The 19,479-nt window shown below is 43.2% G+C and overlaps 1 protein-coding gene across 1 annotated transcript; it reads left to right on the top strand.

Annotated features, from left to right (window-relative positions):
• Positions 1-2,850: 2,850 nt before the first annotated feature.
• LOC149299254 (meckelin-like) lies at positions 2,851-17,736 on the top strand. Its single transcript, XM_089486684.1, has 25 exons — positions 2,851-2,862; positions 5,582-5,693; positions 6,028-6,104; positions 6,413-6,494; positions 6,594-6,669; positions 6,840-6,900; positions 7,390-7,452; positions 7,738-7,841; positions 8,075-8,165; positions 9,036-9,177; positions 12,438-12,555; positions 12,642-12,693; positions 12,979-13,077; positions 13,616-13,714; positions 13,941-14,036; positions 14,118-14,208; positions 14,473-14,591; positions 15,014-15,154; positions 15,239-15,319; positions 15,651-15,767; positions 15,848-15,964; positions 16,245-16,322; positions 16,769-16,871; positions 17,291-17,433; positions 17,656-17,736. Exons 1-25 carry the CDS (start codon positions 2,851-2,853, stop codon positions 17,734-17,736), a joined length of 2,355 nt encoding a protein of 784 aa, XP_089342810.1.
• Positions 17,737-19,479: the final 1,743 nt, after the last annotated feature.

Here is a 19,479-nt window from a genome sequence, read left to right as displayed (position 1 = left end):
ATGATGCTCAGCTAGCTACAGACCCGCTAATTTATGTATGTTGGCTCAGCATCATGGGAGTTGCACTTTCACAGGCGCCATAGCACTAACGGCAGATTACCCGTAGCTTATAGAGAGTGGACAGGTGTCCCTGGAGCAGCGCAGCCTCGTCTAAGCAAAGGGAGGGCTTTTGCTGTGTATGTCTTAAGGGGTTAGGTTTTAACTGCATACATGCTGGACTACACACCACTGAAGAGGAGACAACTGCCGGGGGGGGGGGAAAGTATTTGGTTCAGTTACTTAAATTAGTGAGGAAACTAAAACAAACTGTAAAGCGCGTTGGCAAATCCTATTCAAGGTGGTCCAGTCCTCACCAGCGCACTTCCAGAAAGTCCTGCCGCTGGGTTGTCCTGCACCCCCCGTCATTTAATTTATAGGGCAAAGTTATCAATAAACAAGCGCCGGGGCCGCTTGTGGTCCAGTTGTGTTGATCGAGTGTGGTGTCTGTATCGGTTCTCAGGTGTGCTGTCTGTATACCCGTTAGTGTAACGCTGGGGACCCACGTGGCATGCAGTACTAAAGTATTATTCTTGCCCCCTCTTTCGGAGTTGTGGTGTGACGAGACGTACATGTTGCTCTGTGTTTTTGTTCACATCACACTCGTAGTCATTCGTATGGATTTAGTTTTTTGAGGTTGGAGGTCACTGGGCTCGTGTGTTTGTACGGTGAGCGTGAAGGTCCATGTGCAGCCAGGTATAAAATGGGAGATCTCCACTGATTTTTGTTTGAAACACTCCTGATTCTCGATTATTTCCTGGAACGTTATCCTGGCCGCCCCTGAAACCAGCATTCTATGGAGACCAAGAGATGGAGGTCACCCTGGTGAAGCTGTGGTCGTCTTCCATTTTACAGGGAAGCGTTGCTGTGTTTGGACCTCACGGCTGATAACAAAGCTTTGGTCGTGTGTTTTGGGCCAGTGGAGTGGAGTGGAGTGGAGTGGAGTGGAGTGGAGTGGAGTGTGTGCATGCATGCGTGGGTGGATGGGAACGGCAGGTCTTAGTACCCCGATACCCCTACCATAGTGTCAGATGATGACGAGGTGTCCATGTTACGGAATGATATGTTACGCTTTCTATGTAATGCAACACTGAACATTAAATTATTTATGAAACCTGGCGTGCTGGTGCAGTTATTGGGTTCGTCTTACGGGGGTAACAGCTCAATCAGTGCCAAGTATCCTTCCTGATTAAACATGTTTGGCCCTTCGGGCCGCGCAGCCGCTGTTCATGTCTATTATTGCAATGGCTCGTTGCTGCGCCTCTTGGCGTCCCTTAGCACATCATTTCTCTAATAAAGTCCGTCGCAAAGACCCTGTGGCCGTGAAAACGAGTCTCGTCGCTCAGATAAAAGGTTGCCAGTTAGCTCAGGATTCTCACCTTTAATAAAGCGGCCGGGGAGAGGTTCAGATGGATCCACGCCCTGTAAATATCTCACATCGTGCCACGTTTCAGGTAAGCGACACTCCGAAAGAGATGGTATTTAAAGAAAAAAATACATATCTACGCTTCGTAGACGTCTCCCTGCAGAGCTCTAGCGGTAAACGTTTCTCTTATTAACTATGCCTTATGGAGGGCGATCTCCAGCAAGCGTTACAGATTCAAAGAGGACCTTTCACACGCACGTAGCAGATACTCCGAATAATACGGGTCATTATGTGCTCACCCCAGACTTTGTATCTCTTCTCAATACAGAACTATCTTAGTCTAGATTTTGGCTAATAGATGGAGGGACTCGGCCCCCCAATATCTGCTCTGGTCAAAGCGGTAGATCCGCCAACAGCCCCCCCGACAAGATGCAGACGTGGCATGATGGAGCGCCATCCTAGTTGCTGTTTAAGACCCCGGCATGTATTGGAAGTGGAGACATGTCTATTCAATACATTAAATCTATTTATTCCTCCCCGCATTTGTTTCCACTGATAATTTTAATTCTTCTTTGTTCCAGCTGTACAAGGAGACCAAGTAGGGTGGTCCATTCTCTCTCCAGGTCTGGTTACCTTGGTGCTCAAGCCCTTTTTTAAAGACTCTAGAAGCTCAGACATTAATGGCATAACGGTACATGGAGCGGAACACAAGAGGCCTTCGCAGATGACTTATTTATTGTTTTATATAGCGCCATCAAATTCCGTAGCGCTGTACAATCGACAGGACATAAGGCCCGGCTCAAACCAACTTACAGTCCTGACTTGGAGCCGTTTCCAAGACAACCGCAGACTTTTATTCCTCCCCTGATTAACCCCTGTAGTAATGTACCTCTGAGGACACCTCTAGAGCAGCAGGGACAACAGGAGACCCAATAGGATTCCAGGCTTTTATTACATCAAAGCAATCGAACAAACACACAAAGAACAGCCTACCCCTATTCAGAAGTCTTGATATACCGCAGTGTTCCCTGACGAACAAAGAACTGGCCAGCTAAACTGGTTCCCAGTATAAAACCAAACAGAATACACACCAAACAGATTCCCCAAAGTCCTCTCTCCTACCAGCCCACCTTGTAGCACACAGGTGCTCAGGGACACCTCCTGCGCCTTCCAACATGCAGCGATAATGCAGCAGCCTCTTCACCATCAGAAAGGAAGACCGGCTCCTCCACCCTGTATTTATACCACACGGCAGATTTACACCCGGGGCACCTGTGTTAATGGGACCAGCAATTAACCCATTAGTCACTGGGATAAACTGCTCTTCCCAATCTCCTGCTTACATAGTGTCACACCACCTACGGAATTATCGGGATCATTCAGGACCGCGGAGTAACTACTCAAAGCCAGAAGCGCTTTTTATGAATGGGATGAGATTGCCCGTATAGATGGCGCTCGCAGTCAGTCATGCATTTGGTGGGGCAGAGTGATCTTTACCCCAGTCATACAAATAAACACAACTTCCAAAACGGGAAGCCTTTCCCACTGGCAGGTAATACCCTCTCAACGGGAAGGATCTATGCGCATGGGGTAGGGGTTGCTCTAAGGCACAGGGAGACACCATTTTTAGATACATTGTATAAGTTTGGTAGACCCCTAAAATTGGTGTCTTACCTGACCTTGACCTTCTTTATAAATTGTTGCATAGGTGCCGTATCTCCACAATCATGGCCAAACATCTGGGCATCTGACGTTCTGGCTCACCGGAGGCTGATCTATCACAGTATATGGATTTGCCAGGCGTTCTGGCGGATCCTCAAGAATCATCTTATATTATATAATCGAGACTTCATTCTAGACCTCAACAATAACTCTGCGAGACACCTACTGCTGGACTTCATAGTCCTAGTGCCCCTAAACAAAGTGGGCAGCCCCTTCATTACTTGTTGACCGTTAGACAAGAGGGAACATGATGGGGACGAATCCTATAACACCTGGGAACTACTTTGGTCCCTACTTAATAAATTGTTCGCTTGGTGAGACACAATCTGTCATTTTGCTCCAGCTGGCCATTTAGTGAATAATGCCCTTTCCACCTCTTAATACTCCTGCCATGCGAGTGTACGCTAGTAATTGGATTGCACACTCTGCGCCGGGATCTTCTGTTTCGTCGGATATTCCGTACCACCATCCTTATTAAACCCACCACTCGCTGTTATCAATTCATTACTAATTGGCATTGCAGCATTTCAAGTAGAGTTAAAGGTTTTCATAACACCAGCTGCAGGATTTTTCCAGCGTTCATCTTAAGCATTGGCGTTAATAAGAGTCGCGGCAGGGCCCCCCGCCGGGACATGGTGCTTTAATTAGAGGACTTTATGGTGGGATGCATTTTACGTCTCATCCTCACAGCTGGCAATGGCTGCTTTTAAGTTACTCACCTGATCTCTCTGTATATTAACATCTGCAGGAAAAGCACAGGATTATCTCGGTCTATCGGAGCCCCGTCATACCTTCTAGGATAACGGATAAACCGCCAAGGGGCACCGAGCTAGCAATGGGCGTCACAGAGAGATTCACCCCATGCTGGCAAAGCAAAGTGCATGCAGAAGGGGGCACGAGAGAGAATTCTCCTACTAAGCCAACATTCCTAGGGTGGGCTTAGCTTGCTTTAAATAAATGGGCTGCGGGGTAAAAAGATAATAATAAAATATCCTGAATTAGTGACGTTGGCCTAAGCTTTCTAGGGAGCAAAAAGAACGCCCTCAGTGGCTCACATTTGCTCCACTAACTGCATCAGGTCTTGTGAGTCAGAAGATGCTGTGAAGTGAATTTATTAAACTTCTGGTTTTGGCACATGTAGAATTTTAACTCATTGCATTGGGGCGAGAGCTTGCATTCTGCTTTATATAGAGGGGCTTCCAGCAGAATTTACCTAGGGGTTGTTGGTGTTAGACACCCAGGGTTTTATATTAATTTTATATTTAATATACTTATATTTTTAATAGTAATTGTTGGAAGGGTCCTCCTTCACTTGGCAGGAGCTGGTTGGGTTGCTGTGTGATTACCTACCCCTCCTGACTCTCCTATTCTGTAAGTAAGACAGTTTTAAAACACTTCTTGGCTTGTGCTGCCACCTGGTGGTCATCTGAATTATAGCAGCCAGTAACCCTGAATATTGCTTTGGTCTGGAAGCCACTTTTCAGGAAGGTCTGTCAAGAGTACCATTCTTCAGACAGATGAAAGAGTCTTAATACATCAGCAGCTTATGGGTGCCACCAGAAATCTATTACTAGGCGTGTATACCAATGTAGAAATAGTAGAACAGCACTCCAATATTTGGGGTGCTCGAACAGGGCTCCACCGGCACCCCAAAGTATCACAAATAAAGTCGCTCAGCACTCCAGTAGTTAAGTGGGGTGCGTTAAATTACATTTCGGTCTTTGTCGAGTATATCTTGCTAAGGAACCTTAAATTTCCTAACCTTTTGAAAACTGTGTGTGTTAGATAAAAAAAAAAAAAGATGTGTGAGAAGTGGCCATGATTTCTTAAATCTGAATTCGTTACACTCAATATCTTATTCTTGGAAATGAGAGGGTCATGGATAAGCAGCTAGTTTACAAACCTTACAGAAGATATAGAGAAGAACTTGTGCAAAGTTCTATACGTGTAGCCGTGTTTGTTTATTTTCATGGAAGTGTTAATACATTTTTTATTTTCAGATTGCACTTTGGTGATTTCGATACAAAATGAAACATTGTAATTATTCCTTTACAACCCGCAGGATGCTGCATTGTTATCGCTTGTTTGTTTAATACAGTAATGTAACAATTACAAGAACTAATGCAAATGCCGTGTGTTTATCCCCACCCTGGGAGTGAAATAGTTAAATTTCTGGGCCCTGGCTGGTTTTGTGAATTGAATGGGTACTCAATGGGGGCCACCAGGGGGCCGAGTGCCCCAAGGAAACCTGCTTTTGTTTTTCCAGGTGACTTGGAATCATGTGACCAGGTATTTGGCAGTTGCTCTACCAGCAGCCAATAATCTTGCTGCTTGTTGCAATGTGACCCATGCATCATGGTTACCGTAACCACACGCTACAGATGCAGGATAGTTAGCACTATGCTGCCTTTCGGACTCTGCGTTTTACTTTCTTTCCCCGCTTTGTGTTTGTCGCAGGCTACGTCCATCCGGTTTGCTCAGCCTGGGAATTGTGCGGAAGAGCAGTTCTATAACGTCGCCACGTTTAGCTGTGACGCCTGTACGTCCGGTGCACGGAAAAGCTCGGATGGTAAGTGTATCTGCGGTGGGTGTGTGGGATTGCAGTCGGTACGTTGTATACTTGTGCAACAGCAGGGGGCAAAAATCCATGTTTTATCTCCCTTCTCGCGTGAAAAGGGCAGCTTTGTACTGCGCAGAGGTATATGTTGTCGATAATACGGCATAAACACATTCTTTGGGCTTATACCAATAGGTTGTCGATACGTAACTTGCCAGGGCGGGTAAAACAAAGATCCTCTGGTGGATAATGGGTTAAAACTGTCTGTTTAGCTTTGGCTCGTAGTGCACGGCTATGGGTTTGTGCTTAGCACTGTTTAGTAAACCTAGCCCTGTGTGTGTCCTAGGTCTGACGTGTAACTGTACCAGCGGGCATGCAGTGAGCGACCTCGGATCCCCGCTAGTGACCTGCACCAGGTGCATTGTGAGTATCGTCCATTGCGACAAAAGCAACTCGCTATTAACGCTGTCTGAAATGATTCACCCCAAAAATAATGCCGGCGGTTGGTTGCGGAGCATAAATGGAGAAATCTAGGGCCACAGGGACCCCACATTTACAAGATAAGACTAAGGAGTTCATTAACAATACTTCATAATACTAAGGAAAAAAATGTCTGGACATAAAAATACAGATTGTATCCATCTGCACATTAAAGGCGATGCTCCCCCGGGTGTGTTGTCCATGTTCTTCCACGCGTTTGGGGTGTAATGGCGTCTCCTCTTGTCTTGCAGAACGCGGTGGTGTCTTTTGACCACAGGGCCTGCCTGACCTGTTCCGGTGGGAACTGCTCCTGTGGGGCCAACCAAGTGAGAGGTAAAACTTTGCCCGTGGTCGGGAAAGGTTCTTGGTTACACAAAGAATGTTCCGCGTGCGGTAACCCCAAGTATCCGAGTCCTTTTTCTTTCTTTTCAGATGAAAACTTTTCAGACAAGACGTACACGTGTGTAACATGTAACGGCAGCACGTTGCCGAATGCTATCGGAGATGAGTAAGTAGGAACGTGGAACCCGACCGTGACCAGCGTACTGCTAATATACTGACACAAAACCCATCCCAAAGAGATGTTCTAGAGCAAGAGTCGGAGCAGAAGAGAAGCTCTGGCCTGCGATGGTAGATAACGTGATGTGACGTGTTCTGTGTATTGTCTGTATTTTTCAGATGTGTTCTATGTCAGCAAACCTTCGTGGACAGCAGCTGTAACTGCCCCAAAACCAACCAGGTAAGGCACGCATTTTACCATAAACTAAATGGCATCATACATTTCACTTCCGTGTCCTTCAGCTACTCACCTTTCTGCATGGATTGTCAGGAGGAAATTTACTCTTCTGTCTCCGTCTTTTTTGCAGAGCGGGGGTCTGTGTTTCCCAACGACAAACCAGGTATCGTGGGGTCTGATCTGTGTGTTATCAATTCTTGGGGTGTTCCAAATGATAGAAGTGCCGGCAAAATACATTTCTTCATGGTGCCCCTTTAAACCAATACATGCCCTTCTTTACTTAAATGTACTGAAATCTGTATGGGATAGTGATGGGGTTTCACCTATAGCTCCTATTACTGGGTTAAAGCAACCCATGCCCATGTCCCCCTGGTGTGTATTACCGGGCGATATGTCTCTTTGTCTTGCCTGTACTATAATAGCCAGACCAGCATGGCTCACCCCTACTGCAAGCTGACCTGTTATATCATGCATTGAACCTTCGCTCCACAGGACATCTCTTCCACGTCGATCTGGGAGTCGCTGTACCTGTATTCCAGCTTCCAAGCTTGCAAGGTAAGCCCCTGAGCAGGCATACGGCATACTCAGATGGTGTCCGATGTGGTTGAGGTCAGGGCCGGTCAAGTTCTTCGACCTCAAACTCATCGAACCATGTCTTTATAGCATTGTCCAAAGTCATGATATGTCCCCTTCAGCATACCAAGACATTGGATAGAAGTCCCTGCTGATGTAATAGTTAAGCGTCCCAATACTTTTGTCCATATAGTGTAACATAGCCTAGATCTAGGGACATAGGCCTCTCTGTAACCTCTACACCTTCCCTGTTCTTCTCACTCGCAGTCTTACAGCAACGTGACTGCTTGCCAGCTCCTCACTAACATGGTCACACTATACAACACCTTTACCTGGGACAGCGCTGCGTTCAGCCTTTACAACAGCTTCACGTAAGTACATTATTGCCCCTGGGGCATTGTATAGGATCATCTGTAGGTAAAGGAATAAGAGAGAGATTTACCATTTAGTCTGGAATCACATACTCAAAAACAAAAAGGCGCATGGCAATCAAATAGGGAGACTCTTTGTTCGGTGCCTGGACTGGAACTAGATAAAAGTTCTCTTACCCGTGTTCAGGAACCGGCACGGCTCTGTTATCATTTTACGTTGCTTGCATTTGCAGAAACAAATTCTTGCCTCAGCTCTTCTACAGTACGAGCGCGTCTCTGGGGACCACGGCACCTAGCGGCCTGACCTTCTCCAAAAACTCGCAGGTTAGTGTCTTGGGAACGGACGGTTACAGAAGGCAGGATCCATGTCATCCGAGATAACTCGCCACGTACTGTAACTGAATAGCTGTCACTGAGACTGCCAACCCATTTGTTCTCTAAAGAACATAGAATGTGACGTCTGTTGTTGACTTTGTTCCTGCCGAGCTTGGCTTGCCAGGCCTGGAGAACCACAGTTGACTTCTCACAGTTATCGACTTATAAAATAACAAATGGTTAATGAACAAATGTGTATTCCCTGCGTTAATATACAGTCCTGTTTTTCAGATCCAGTTTAAGGTTGTGAAGTTTGACGCTCGTGGGAAATTCTTAGGCTGGGAAAATGTAAAGGGAGGCACCTTACAGGTACTTTATGCCAATTTCTACTCAAATCTGATACGGTATCTAATTAAATATTCTTGGGTTTAAATAATCTCTCTCCTCCACAGATGTGCCCGAATACGCAGAGCGCTTTGGACGCGGCTTTTCTATTTGGGACAGTGTACAATTTATCAGTAAGTATTTAACCGAATCCTTCCTTCCAGATCCAACCGCAATAAAACCTGGATAGGAGTGAGACTCCGCTTCTTATCAGCAACTGCATGAGATATGATGTCATTCCAGCAATGATGATGTAACAAATAAATAAAATATGTATTTGTTTCTGTACGATGATACAATGTCATGCTTACAATTACTTTGGGTTTTTTTTGCAGTCTGAGGGGGCTCTTTGTCTAAAATGTTAATTGCTTGTTCTGGGATTATAAAAGGGAATGAAAGTTTTTTTCGGGTTTAACATATTGATATTTTGTACACTTAATAAACTTTTGCATAAGACGTATTTATAAGCAAACTTTGTTTATCCTGTGCGATCAGTGCACAGCGCAGGTATCTGAACTCCTGCTAAAAGTACCAGAACCCGTGTTCTATGAGCTCTTCCTATCTTATACCGATCCCAGCGGAGCCAGCATGCTGTGGCCTGTCCCCGTGTGGAACGCAGACCTTCAAGCCAGCCAGAGTAAGCCCACTATTGTGTCCCCTTGTCTGTAACGTTTGGAGCCAGACCGTACATTACCACCATTCCCGTCGTAACAACTTACAACCCTAGCCTTGCTGCGCATTGTAATAATAATAATAATATATTTAACGTGTCTCTGCAGCTTTAGGGCATGTTTAGTTATGAGATTTTATTTTGCATACCCTTTATTTCTTTTAAGAGCCTTTTACTTTTGATGTATAAGTAGGGGTTATGTGTAGGTCCCAACGTCTGGGTATTCATTTCATCGTTCTAATGGACATTGCCAATCGTTTTTACTGTACGGCTCGCATTGCAACATCTATTTTGTGAGTTTTACGGGGTTAAGGAGTGGTATTAATCTCTGTACGTGGTTGGGAGGGTTAATGTCATGGGGAGGGTCTCATTGATACATAATGTTATATGTAAAATGTACATGAAAACATAATACAAAGTCTTTCGCTACATATCCCCAAAATAACATGTTGCATGATGGGTAATGTGTTAAAAAGAAGTAAGCTGCTGTACCAGGGCTGAAACCAGCCCTGGAAATCATTGAATAGCAGCCCCATATTTCACGGTGCCGTTTTTGGCCACATGGCGCGTTCTGGTCCCAATGTTTTCTTTATTGAGAATCGGGGCAAACCATGTATATTTTAAAAGCACGTAAATTAGATATAAATGAAAGCACATTGTTCCTAATATCACTGTAGACCATGGCATCATGTAACGGGTCGGGACCAGCCGCCAGAGAACCAGTATACTTCCAATTAGCCCACAATGCATTTTAAGCCCGACATTCAACATTCTCAGATTTAAATAAATTACTGAAAACAAAGTGATTTAAAGCAAGAAGTTGTGTATTAGTGCAAATAAAGCCGTAGCGCTCCAAAAAAATAATTGTGCTAAAAATGTAAAAGGGAGGTGGGGGGGGGTCGTGCGTGAGCTACGTGGATTATCAGAGAGTGAATGTGTGTATGTATAGATGTGGAAGTGTATAGTGTTATGTGGTAGGCAGGCAACGGGGTCGGCGAAGCCGGCTGAAGGCAACGATCGTGGTCAGAGACGCGCCAACACTAAAGGAGTGGAGGAAGCAGGGTTGGTCAGTAACCACAATCAACATAGTAATCAGAATCCAAGGGATCAACAAACATGGCATGGCTGAGAGGTTTGGAGCGTGCCTGGGATTAATAGGCTGTTGATCGAGGGAAGGAAGAATAGGGGAGAGTCAGGGCAAAAAGCAGGCATCATAAGGCCAGGGAGAGGCCGATCATCTAGCTGTCGTGTGGCCTAACAGAGAAATGTTCTATTCACGATCTGGCGAATTTATGACGATATAGTTTTAGAGTGGGTGCGTATGAATATGTCAGATAGGAGGAGGCACGCATCATATATTCCTGGGGAGAAGTAAAATCTCAGTTGTCTTGTGGCCTAATGGTTAGGTGTAATGCCTGCCATGTTGAGCATTGCTGGTTTGATTCCCATTGATGCTGTTGTATATGCAACTCTAACTATAAAAATATATATATATATGTGTGTTGAATGTAATTTTTTACATAAAGCGGTCATAAATATATTTAGAAAAAGGTGAAAAGGCTAGGCACACTACCGACCGGTTCTTATCCCCATTCATCCTGACACCGCAATCACATACCACCAAGCATACCCATACATCACTCCGCTCAATCGCTCGCCAGGCCTCGCGGGAATTAGAACCAGTAACCTTCTGCATGGTGAGTAGGACACCTGACACGTGAGCCACCACTGTGGCGAGCCAGATGCGCTCGTCCATAATACTTATACTCAAATTCACCCACTTTTGAAAAAAAATAAAATAAATTACGCGGCTATATATTTAGGAAACCGAGCTATGGAGATTAAAACCAGCAACCTTTCGCTTGGTGGGTAACACACCTAACAGCTACGCCACCAGTGCAACTGGGAGCTTACTGCCAGGCTGTTCCAGAAATAGTCACAGGCACCCACTACACATATACATAATCCCACAATATATAATCGCATGGATCCAAATCAGCAATTCTTTATATTTTAGAGACCACAACTAACCCTTAAACCAACACACAGCTAGACAGGAAAGCTTGCCTGCTCCACAGACACTCTATGGCCATTGAGAGACACCTCATAATTACTAAATTCAGGTGTTCCAATCAGACTCATTGCCACAGGTTATAAAGCAACCACCTAGCCACGCAGCCCTCGTTTGCAGGCATTTGTGAAGAGAATGGGTCGTTCTGAGGAGCTCTGTGAGTCAGCCCTGCTAGATATTCTACGACAACTGTAAGTGGTGTTATTGGGAAGCGGAGGTGTTGGGGAACAGCAGTAACTTTGTTCTGTGGAACTTTGAATCTCACTTCTCTGTTTGGGAGTCTGCTGGGAGAGTCTGAGTTTGGTGGATGTCTGACTGCATTTTGCTAGCTTAGGTTTGGTGGGGAGGGATAATGGTCTGGGGCTGTTTTTCATGAGTTGTGCTTCAGTCTACCAATACACTTTGGTGGGAACAGTTTGGGGAACGCCATTTTGTATTCTAGCATGACTGTGACCCAGTACACATGCAAGGTCCATAAACACCGGGTTGGAGGAGTTAAGGGTGGATGACGTTGGCCCACACAGAGCTCTGACCTCAACCAAAAAAAACCCTGTTGGTGTAATGGTCTGGTGTCCCAGTACTCTTTTCCAAATAGTGTACACTCATATGCACCCATGGGGGGTGCGTTTGAGTATGTATGTGTAGGGCATGATATGTATATGGGGGCTGAGAGTCTAGCTGTCTGGAGTAAATGTGTGGAATACCTGTGATATGTAGGGTCCCTGGTTCACCCACAATCAGATCCTGTATGAGTGTGTACAGTGTGACTGTGTGAGCATGTTGTGTTGTATGTAAATGTAAGCTTGTACCTGCTCCACATAGGCATCCGCTCTGTGCACACATATAGACATATAAAACCACAGACGGTTTATTAAGATTCAGAAATCTCTGAATTTAAACATAACGGGATAAATGTCTTGCATCAATATAGCACTTACACGAAAAACAAAACATTTTCAAATAGTGTCTTCATCCCGATAAAATGAACATCTACACAAAACATTCTAAAAGACTTCCATACAGCAACCATCTAGGAGAGTAGGGTATCTGTGCTATCAGAATGCACCTTTCTGTGGAAACCTGTCCCGCACAACTTCACAAGTACTATATTCTGAAATACCTTGTTAATATCGTAACACGTCTCATACCTCTACAGACTCATTGAGCTCCAGAGCGCTGAAACGCTTTTACCTGGTGGACGCTCTTTCAGGCAGACAGGGAAGTGTCTCCAACCAGCCAACTTATATCACAGCTGCAACGAGAATTGATCTCAGGTGAGCCATGTCCAAAACCAGGTGGCTTGTAATCTAAACACTTCACTAAATCGGAATTACTGAGCCTTGTCTCTGCATCCAAACAGAGTATATCTGCCAACCAGCTCGCCGGGAAGCCAGCCCCCTTTCCAGTTGACGGTAAAATATGGGAGGACATCTGATCTGAGTGGGTCAATGCAGGTCAGTGGGACCTTCATGGAGAAGGCAACTGCAAAAGCTGGCATGCAGTTCCAAATACAACACTCCAATGACTAATGCCTCTCGTCGTCCTCTTAGGTCTCATTTAATGTGGCGTACACTCAAAGTCAAGGAACCTATAAGAGAGATACAGATGTAAGCCAAGAGATACATTGTAAGCTGTGAAATGATACACTTGTATTTACACTAGCCCTTTAATTACATACTATTTCCCCCCCCTTACAGATTGCTCTGGGTGTCCTCGGTTCACTAGCCACTCTCTATGCCCTTTTAGAGACCAGCAGCTGGCTACGGAGATCAGGACAACAGAATATTGGCCTGATGGTAAATATAATCTTATTGCTTACAGGGCAACCTAGGTGGCCAGGGCAGTTTAGGAGTATGTTCTTTAAGACTAGTTCTAGGTTGTTTGATCAGTAACCAAAGTGAATGGTCTGTCGTTGATCCCTTGCAGTAATTGCATCAGTACCGATAGTACACGCTATGGACAAAAGTATTGGGACACACATCTTGGCGAATTCAAGTGTTTCAATTAGACCCAGTGCAACAGGAGTACAAAATCAAGCACCTAGCCGTGCAGTCTGCATTTACAAACACTTGTGGAGAAAATTGGTGGTTCTGAAGAGCTCGGTATTGTATCGGTTCTGATGCAATACAGTAGTGGTATCACCATAGCAGCCAAAATGAATGCTTGTGCAAATTGCTCCAATTGTACCACTCTGCATCCGAATTATTCTTTATGCATAACCAGTGACAAACTTAGCATATATAGAAGATTTAATTATAGAAAATTCTTCAATAGACAAAACCTGCCCTCTTTGTTCCATGTCTTCATCAATATATCATTTATTTTGTTACTCAGGTGATTATTAAGTTTTTTGGCTTTGCATCTGGATCTCTGGCCAACGCTTTCTTCCTTGTTGCTTTTGGGACAGCAATATATTGGCTAATTGCATTTAAGGTAATACACCTAAGTCATAATGACACTCTAAACACTTTCTCAATGCACGTTTGATTTATATTATATTGCCTGTGACTTTTCTTTCTCAGTAAACATTGTGTGCTGTGATAGGAATGAAGCAATTCATGCGCCGTTTCATAATGGGTTTCACAAAGGTAAAATTATAACAGTCAGTGTTTGGCTTATTAATCTACAAGCATTCCATTGTTTTTCTTTTAACGTTAAGGGACAGAACTCTGCCGTCACCGTTACATTACCTCCTGCTGGTGGACAAGTCGAGATGGATTTTATCATCTATCTCTCGGTTGCTTTTGCGCTGAAGGTAATGTGCGGATCCCTGCAAATAACTTAGGAGTTACAACCCAGTTTTGATGTGAATCCCTCGCTGATGTCTTTGTTACAGACGCTGGAATTGATTCACCTTCTGATCACTCAACTAACTGTCACCATATTTCTGATTGACTGGGAAAAGTCTAAGGACAAATATCCTCAAGGTACGTTCCGGTCTTCCCCTTCTACTTTACATGAACTGCAGCATTACTATAACATTTAAAAACAAATATTTATCGAAAGATCCTCCTGCCTGGTAGTTCTTCTTTCTATATCCAATCTATCTTGGGGTTTGAAGAGTTTAGCCTTTAAAAACTATCAAGCGGAATCAATGTAGACATTCATGTACCTGCTTCAGTCTCTAAAGGGCTCTTCTGATGAGCAAAAGCACGGCGTACATTCCTTCATTTCCGTATTCTGTATTCCAGGAAAGCCAAGCGTCAGCTTCTGGAGGACCATTCTGGTGGCCAACGAGTGGAATGAGATCCAGGCTCATCGGAAACTGAGTCCTCTCTTCCAGCTGTTTTGTGTGTTGCTGCTTCTAGAGGTAAAAAAAAATAAAGAAAAGGTTTGGGCCATTCCTCGGTACAAGAACAGTGTTTCTAATGTTAGGCAGTTTAGGTGGAAGTTTTGACTAAATAGAATTGAGACAAATCCATGTGTTAATTGATATAAAGTGTTACAAAGTTAATTTTATTTAGTCTGGAAAAACCACTATTCTCATATGTATCAGAACATTCAATGTGTATTAAAAAACAATTGTGAAATTATACACTTTATAAGCAACATATGTCGCCTTTTGTTGTTGGTGCACAGTTGCAAATTAGCATAAAATGGAAACACTTACTGAATGATCAACAGACACTGTAGAAAAAAATCCTCCATAGCATGCGTTTTTTTTGCAAGGGAGTTGCACAGGAGCCCTGTTTAAGTATTCGCTACCAAGTAACATTTTGTGTATATTTCCAGGTTGTGGGCATTAAGAACATCACTGCCAAAGATTTAAATCTGGACCTGAGCCCCACGTCTGGTACCGGCCTCGCTCCATGGAGCATTATCCTCAGATTTGGCATGGCCGGCTCCATATGGTTGGCGGTGGGCATTGTACAGGTGAGAGTTGCATGTGTGTCACTGTATACATTTTGTTTTCTTTCAGAAGGTGTGCAGAGTTGTCTAATCATTGTGTACTTGCAGATCCTGTTCTTCCTTTGCATCTATGAAAGATTTTTCCAAGACCCAATTCGCCAGTTCACGGATTTGTGCTCTCTCACCAATGTGAGTGTGAAATGTTAGCCTTTTTTTCTATGAATATTAGGTCGGCTGAGGATTCTGAGAGGGTAAATCTGTTCATTAACACTACAGGCACGCATTAAAATAACAGCTTAGTGACTGACCGTAGGCAACACAGACCCAATCAAGCCCGTGCCTACAGTTATGCTACTGCTTAATCAAATACAAACTTGTAGCTAGCGGCTCCTTTTTAAGTCAGCGGAGGACTTGCTTGGCGGCCTGGATGATGAATGTTATATATATTGTGGGTCCACATTTGGCGCTTGAAGTCCTCTGTCTAGCATAATTTTTAAGCAATCTTAATGTCCCTTTTCAGGTCTCTGTCTTCGTACTGACGCATAAGTGCTACGGTTATTATATCCATGGTCGTTCTGTCCACGGCCAGGCTGACGTGAGCATGGAGACGATGTTGTCCAATCTGCAGAAGGAGGAAGTAAATAATCCAAAATTAGTATTTTAATTGTATGCTGGCTTTACAAAACAAGGTATTTTACATTTTTCTCTCCTCTCCAGGAAAATTTGTGTCCATTGAGAGGCCTAGAACCAAACTCTGAGATCCAGACTTTTGAGGTTCTGCTGAGCGAGCGTGTACGGGAGCAATATGAGAAGATAACTGAACCACTTTTAGAGGTATGTTGCATGGAAATATCATCTACCTGGGCCAAGTACAGTTAAATTTCAATTTTCCAATGCAACTCCTGAACATGAATGAACTGGAGGTATCTAGCACCGAGGACTCTTGACCTACGCAAAATCTTGGCATTAAATACATGGAACAATAATCTCGCAATGTAATTATCAAATGGATACCAAATATGCAAGTCTTGTGAGAACAGAAAAGGATCCCTGCAATAAACAAAATCTTACCCTCCCTTTTTTAAAGGTTTCCAGACAACAAAAGGCATCAAAGGAACAGAATACACATTTACAGCAACGGATTAAAACCTACTATACCATTAACCGCTTCCTCTCTTCCTTCTTGGATCATGTAAGTTCAAAGTAATACAAATTACGGTAATTTCAGAATGGAGTATTTTAAACCGAAAGATACTTGTATATCCTCATTCATGTTCAAAATCAAACACCGAATATAATATTTACCTGTTGCCAACTCCTGTAGTCTTTACCAAGGCTTTTCCCCATGGTGATCAAAATTCATCACGCTAGTATGCTATCCTTTTTGGAAGGTTTAGAAGTTATCCAGATTCACTTTTGGTGGTTCCAAAGGAGAAAAGAAAATTCCTCCTTTCTGCAGCACAGCAATGTTTGCTTAATTTATAAATCCCTGACAAAGACAACTTATGTTCAAATACTTTATCATTTGTTTTATATAGGCTATAATTTGTTCACTTTGAGTTTGGATGCATTTACCGTACATAGCCATACTATTACACACTTATATATACTTATATTTCATTTCTTCATTGCTTTCAGGTATATAAAGAAATGGACTATATTGTGAAGAATAAACTCTTTCTAGAAAACATCATAGACATGGAGTTTCAACAGCCAATTGACAAGTCTTTTTTCTATAACGGTGAGTACTTGTTTGTGAAAGCATAGGACAGGAGTTGACTCGGCACTCCATTAAATTCAATCCTACACAACACACAATCTCGCATGGCAGCAACTGAGGCTCAACCACTGACCAAAAAGACCAACTTGAGTGGTGTTGGCCAATGCTGAGTCAAATTAAGTAAACATTAACGCAACACTTGGTGAATAGACATGTTTAAGAATTCCAGACCAGCGAGGGCATATTTACTTTACATATTTACTAAAGCTCATTTGCTTCAAATCTGGCTCAGTGAGTCATGGGGTTGCTTTGCGGCTCTATAATTTTTGTGGTGGGTAGAAACACGTTTATACAACCCCAAACTTGGTGTACATAATGTAAAAAACTTGAAGCTAAAGCGTTACAACGTTCCAACTAATTCAGTCTCGCTTCTGTTGCAGACAACCGATCGCGGTTTAGCCAGACGCTGTTCTATGGAAATGAGCTGACGTTACTCCTGTTTGACACGCTGCTCTTCTGCATTGTTGATTTGGGGACACAGAATTTTGTACTGGCAACAATAATCACCTTCGTTGTGCAAATGGTAAGTCTTTGTTTTATATTTCTAACTTACATAAGAAAAAGTCTGGTTCTTAAACATTTGCCAAGTGACACTTTGGTAATTCAGGCTCCGAGTGCCACCAGAATGCATTTGAAATTAAACAATCAAGGTGAATTACAGCATTTGTAACCATGCTAAAGTAACTTATTTCAAGACTAAACTGTTTTATTAAAAAATTTGATGTATTTACCATTTTTTTTCTAGATTGTGAAACTCTTGCGCCTTTATATTGGGAGGAAGAACCTGTCATCGCAGACAATGGTGGAGGAGAACTTTCTCATCTAAAGCAACAGTACGTTGGAAACCGTTACCCAAGTATTGGTCGGAAACCGAAGTTACAGAACAGGATTAAAGCGTGAATGCCAGCAACCCCAGGACTACAAGTCTCCCATGACAAGAAGATAGAAAGGTGTATCTTGCATTTCAAACCTAGAACTCTGAACCGTAAGAAGAAACCATGTGAATTTCTGAGCATTGGACATTGTAGTCACCTGAAGGCTGCCAAGTATTCTCAAAGCTGTTGCTGTGCAAATGTAATCGTGTTTCAGACTAGTGCAATTACGTTTAACGTCGGCTCTTTCAGGCTGGATTTAAGTTGGACTGCATTACAAGTGACGGCTAAGTCTCCAAACGTTTTAACACTGGTGTTAGAATTGTAAATAATGTGCCTTTGCAACTGTTTGACAATTTATCGGTCTGTATTTATCATGTCTTAACTTGATGTATGTAAATATTTGAGTGAAAATAAACTTTCTTTTGGTCTAAGTTCTTGTCTGTTGCAGTATATCATGATATAAAAGGAAAGAAAAAACAAAACAGAAAAAAAAAAAAAACCCTAAACAAAAAAATTCCTATAAAAGCATAATCTATATTACATAGTATATGTTATATAGGGGCCTATACCTTACCCCTGGAGTGCTGGGATGTAACATAAGCCCTTTCCCCTCCTACCTCAGACTCTCTTAGGAGAAACGTACCTTAAGAAGATACCTGCCTCTTCTTGTTCGATTACATCCAGGTCCATGACATTACACCCTCTGTGCAGAGCCGATCTGTGGTCTATCATTACTGGAGACGTACCTCGAAATCAGGCCTACAAGAAATCGGGAGATGACAAAGCACCGCACAATGAAACAAAAATTCAAGTTAGACTGGGGTTGTTAACATGACTGATAACCTGATAAACCGCACGTTAAACCACCACGTCTTGCTCATTGAACGTACTGCTCACTTGTCCGAAACGTGCTAATTTAGGAGGCCACCAAAGAGCACTTGGCTTGTACATGTAATTGGCACAAGAAATACACATCACAATAAGAGACATGGTTAAGTCCACATTACTGCCACAAATTATAATGGTCTACAAGGTGTCACCAAGTGCGCTAGCTATACGAGTAGAAGGGTTTTAAGTAATGTCACAAGAAAATGCAGAGAACATAAGTAGCATTGGTTTAAATTCCAAAACATGCTCGTTTCAGCTACCCACAAAAGTATCTGCCTACTGCGCTGCTTTGGCAATAACAAAGATCGACAACCAGGTATTTGTTCTGAACTCTGCCTATCCACATCCCAGCTTGGATCCTCCGATTATAACATCCGGGTTTCAATTCTCTTACCTGGCAAAAGAAAAGACTCAGAATATCACAAAAACTATTACAACTACCAAAGAGAAAGGGGTTTTTTTTTTTTTGGAGCACCTAACTTAACACTATACTATAAGGCAAGAGCAATAGCCCAGATACTCTTGGCTTACTAAAACATTCAAGTGTCGCTTTAAGTAGAGTTAGAGTACACTTTCGGCCCCTTGCCACTTCCTAGAGCTGTTGTGGTTCCAACTCCCAAACACAGTCTGGTCACTGAGAATTTGGAGAAGTTCGATACCCAAAATACCAGCTCTCTCGTAAAGATCTATTCTTGTACATGAAAGCCAGGAATATCTTAGGGGCAATACCTACCCTAGACAAAACACTGCCCACATATGACATTAAATGTATTCTTAAATGGACCTCTGGCCGTAAAGGAACAATC

The sequence above is a fragment of the Sceloporus occidentalis genome, unplaced genomic scaffold (assembly GCF_023333645.1).
Source record: "Sceloporus occidentalis isolate IW3139 unplaced genomic scaffold, rSceOcc1.0.p SCAF_29, whole genome shotgun sequence".
Lineage (NCBI taxonomy): Eukaryota > Metazoa > Chordata > Lepidosauria > Squamata > Phrynosomatidae > Sceloporus > Sceloporus occidentalis.
This window is presented reverse-complemented; position numbering and strand designations above follow the sequence as displayed.

What these genes read in the sequence shown, in the direction of transcription:
- LOC149299254 (XM_089486684.1), top strand. An exon ending in TGGGGCCAACCAAGTGAGAG is followed by an intron (nt 6,495 to 6,593) that starts GTAAAACTTTGC and finishes CTTTCTTTTCAG; the next exon opens with ATGAAAACTTTTCAGACAAG. An exon ending in ATTGGCTAATTGCATTTAAG is followed by an intron (nt 13,715 to 13,940) that starts GTAATACACCTA and finishes TTTAACGTTAAG; the next exon opens with GGACAGAACTCTGCCGTCAC.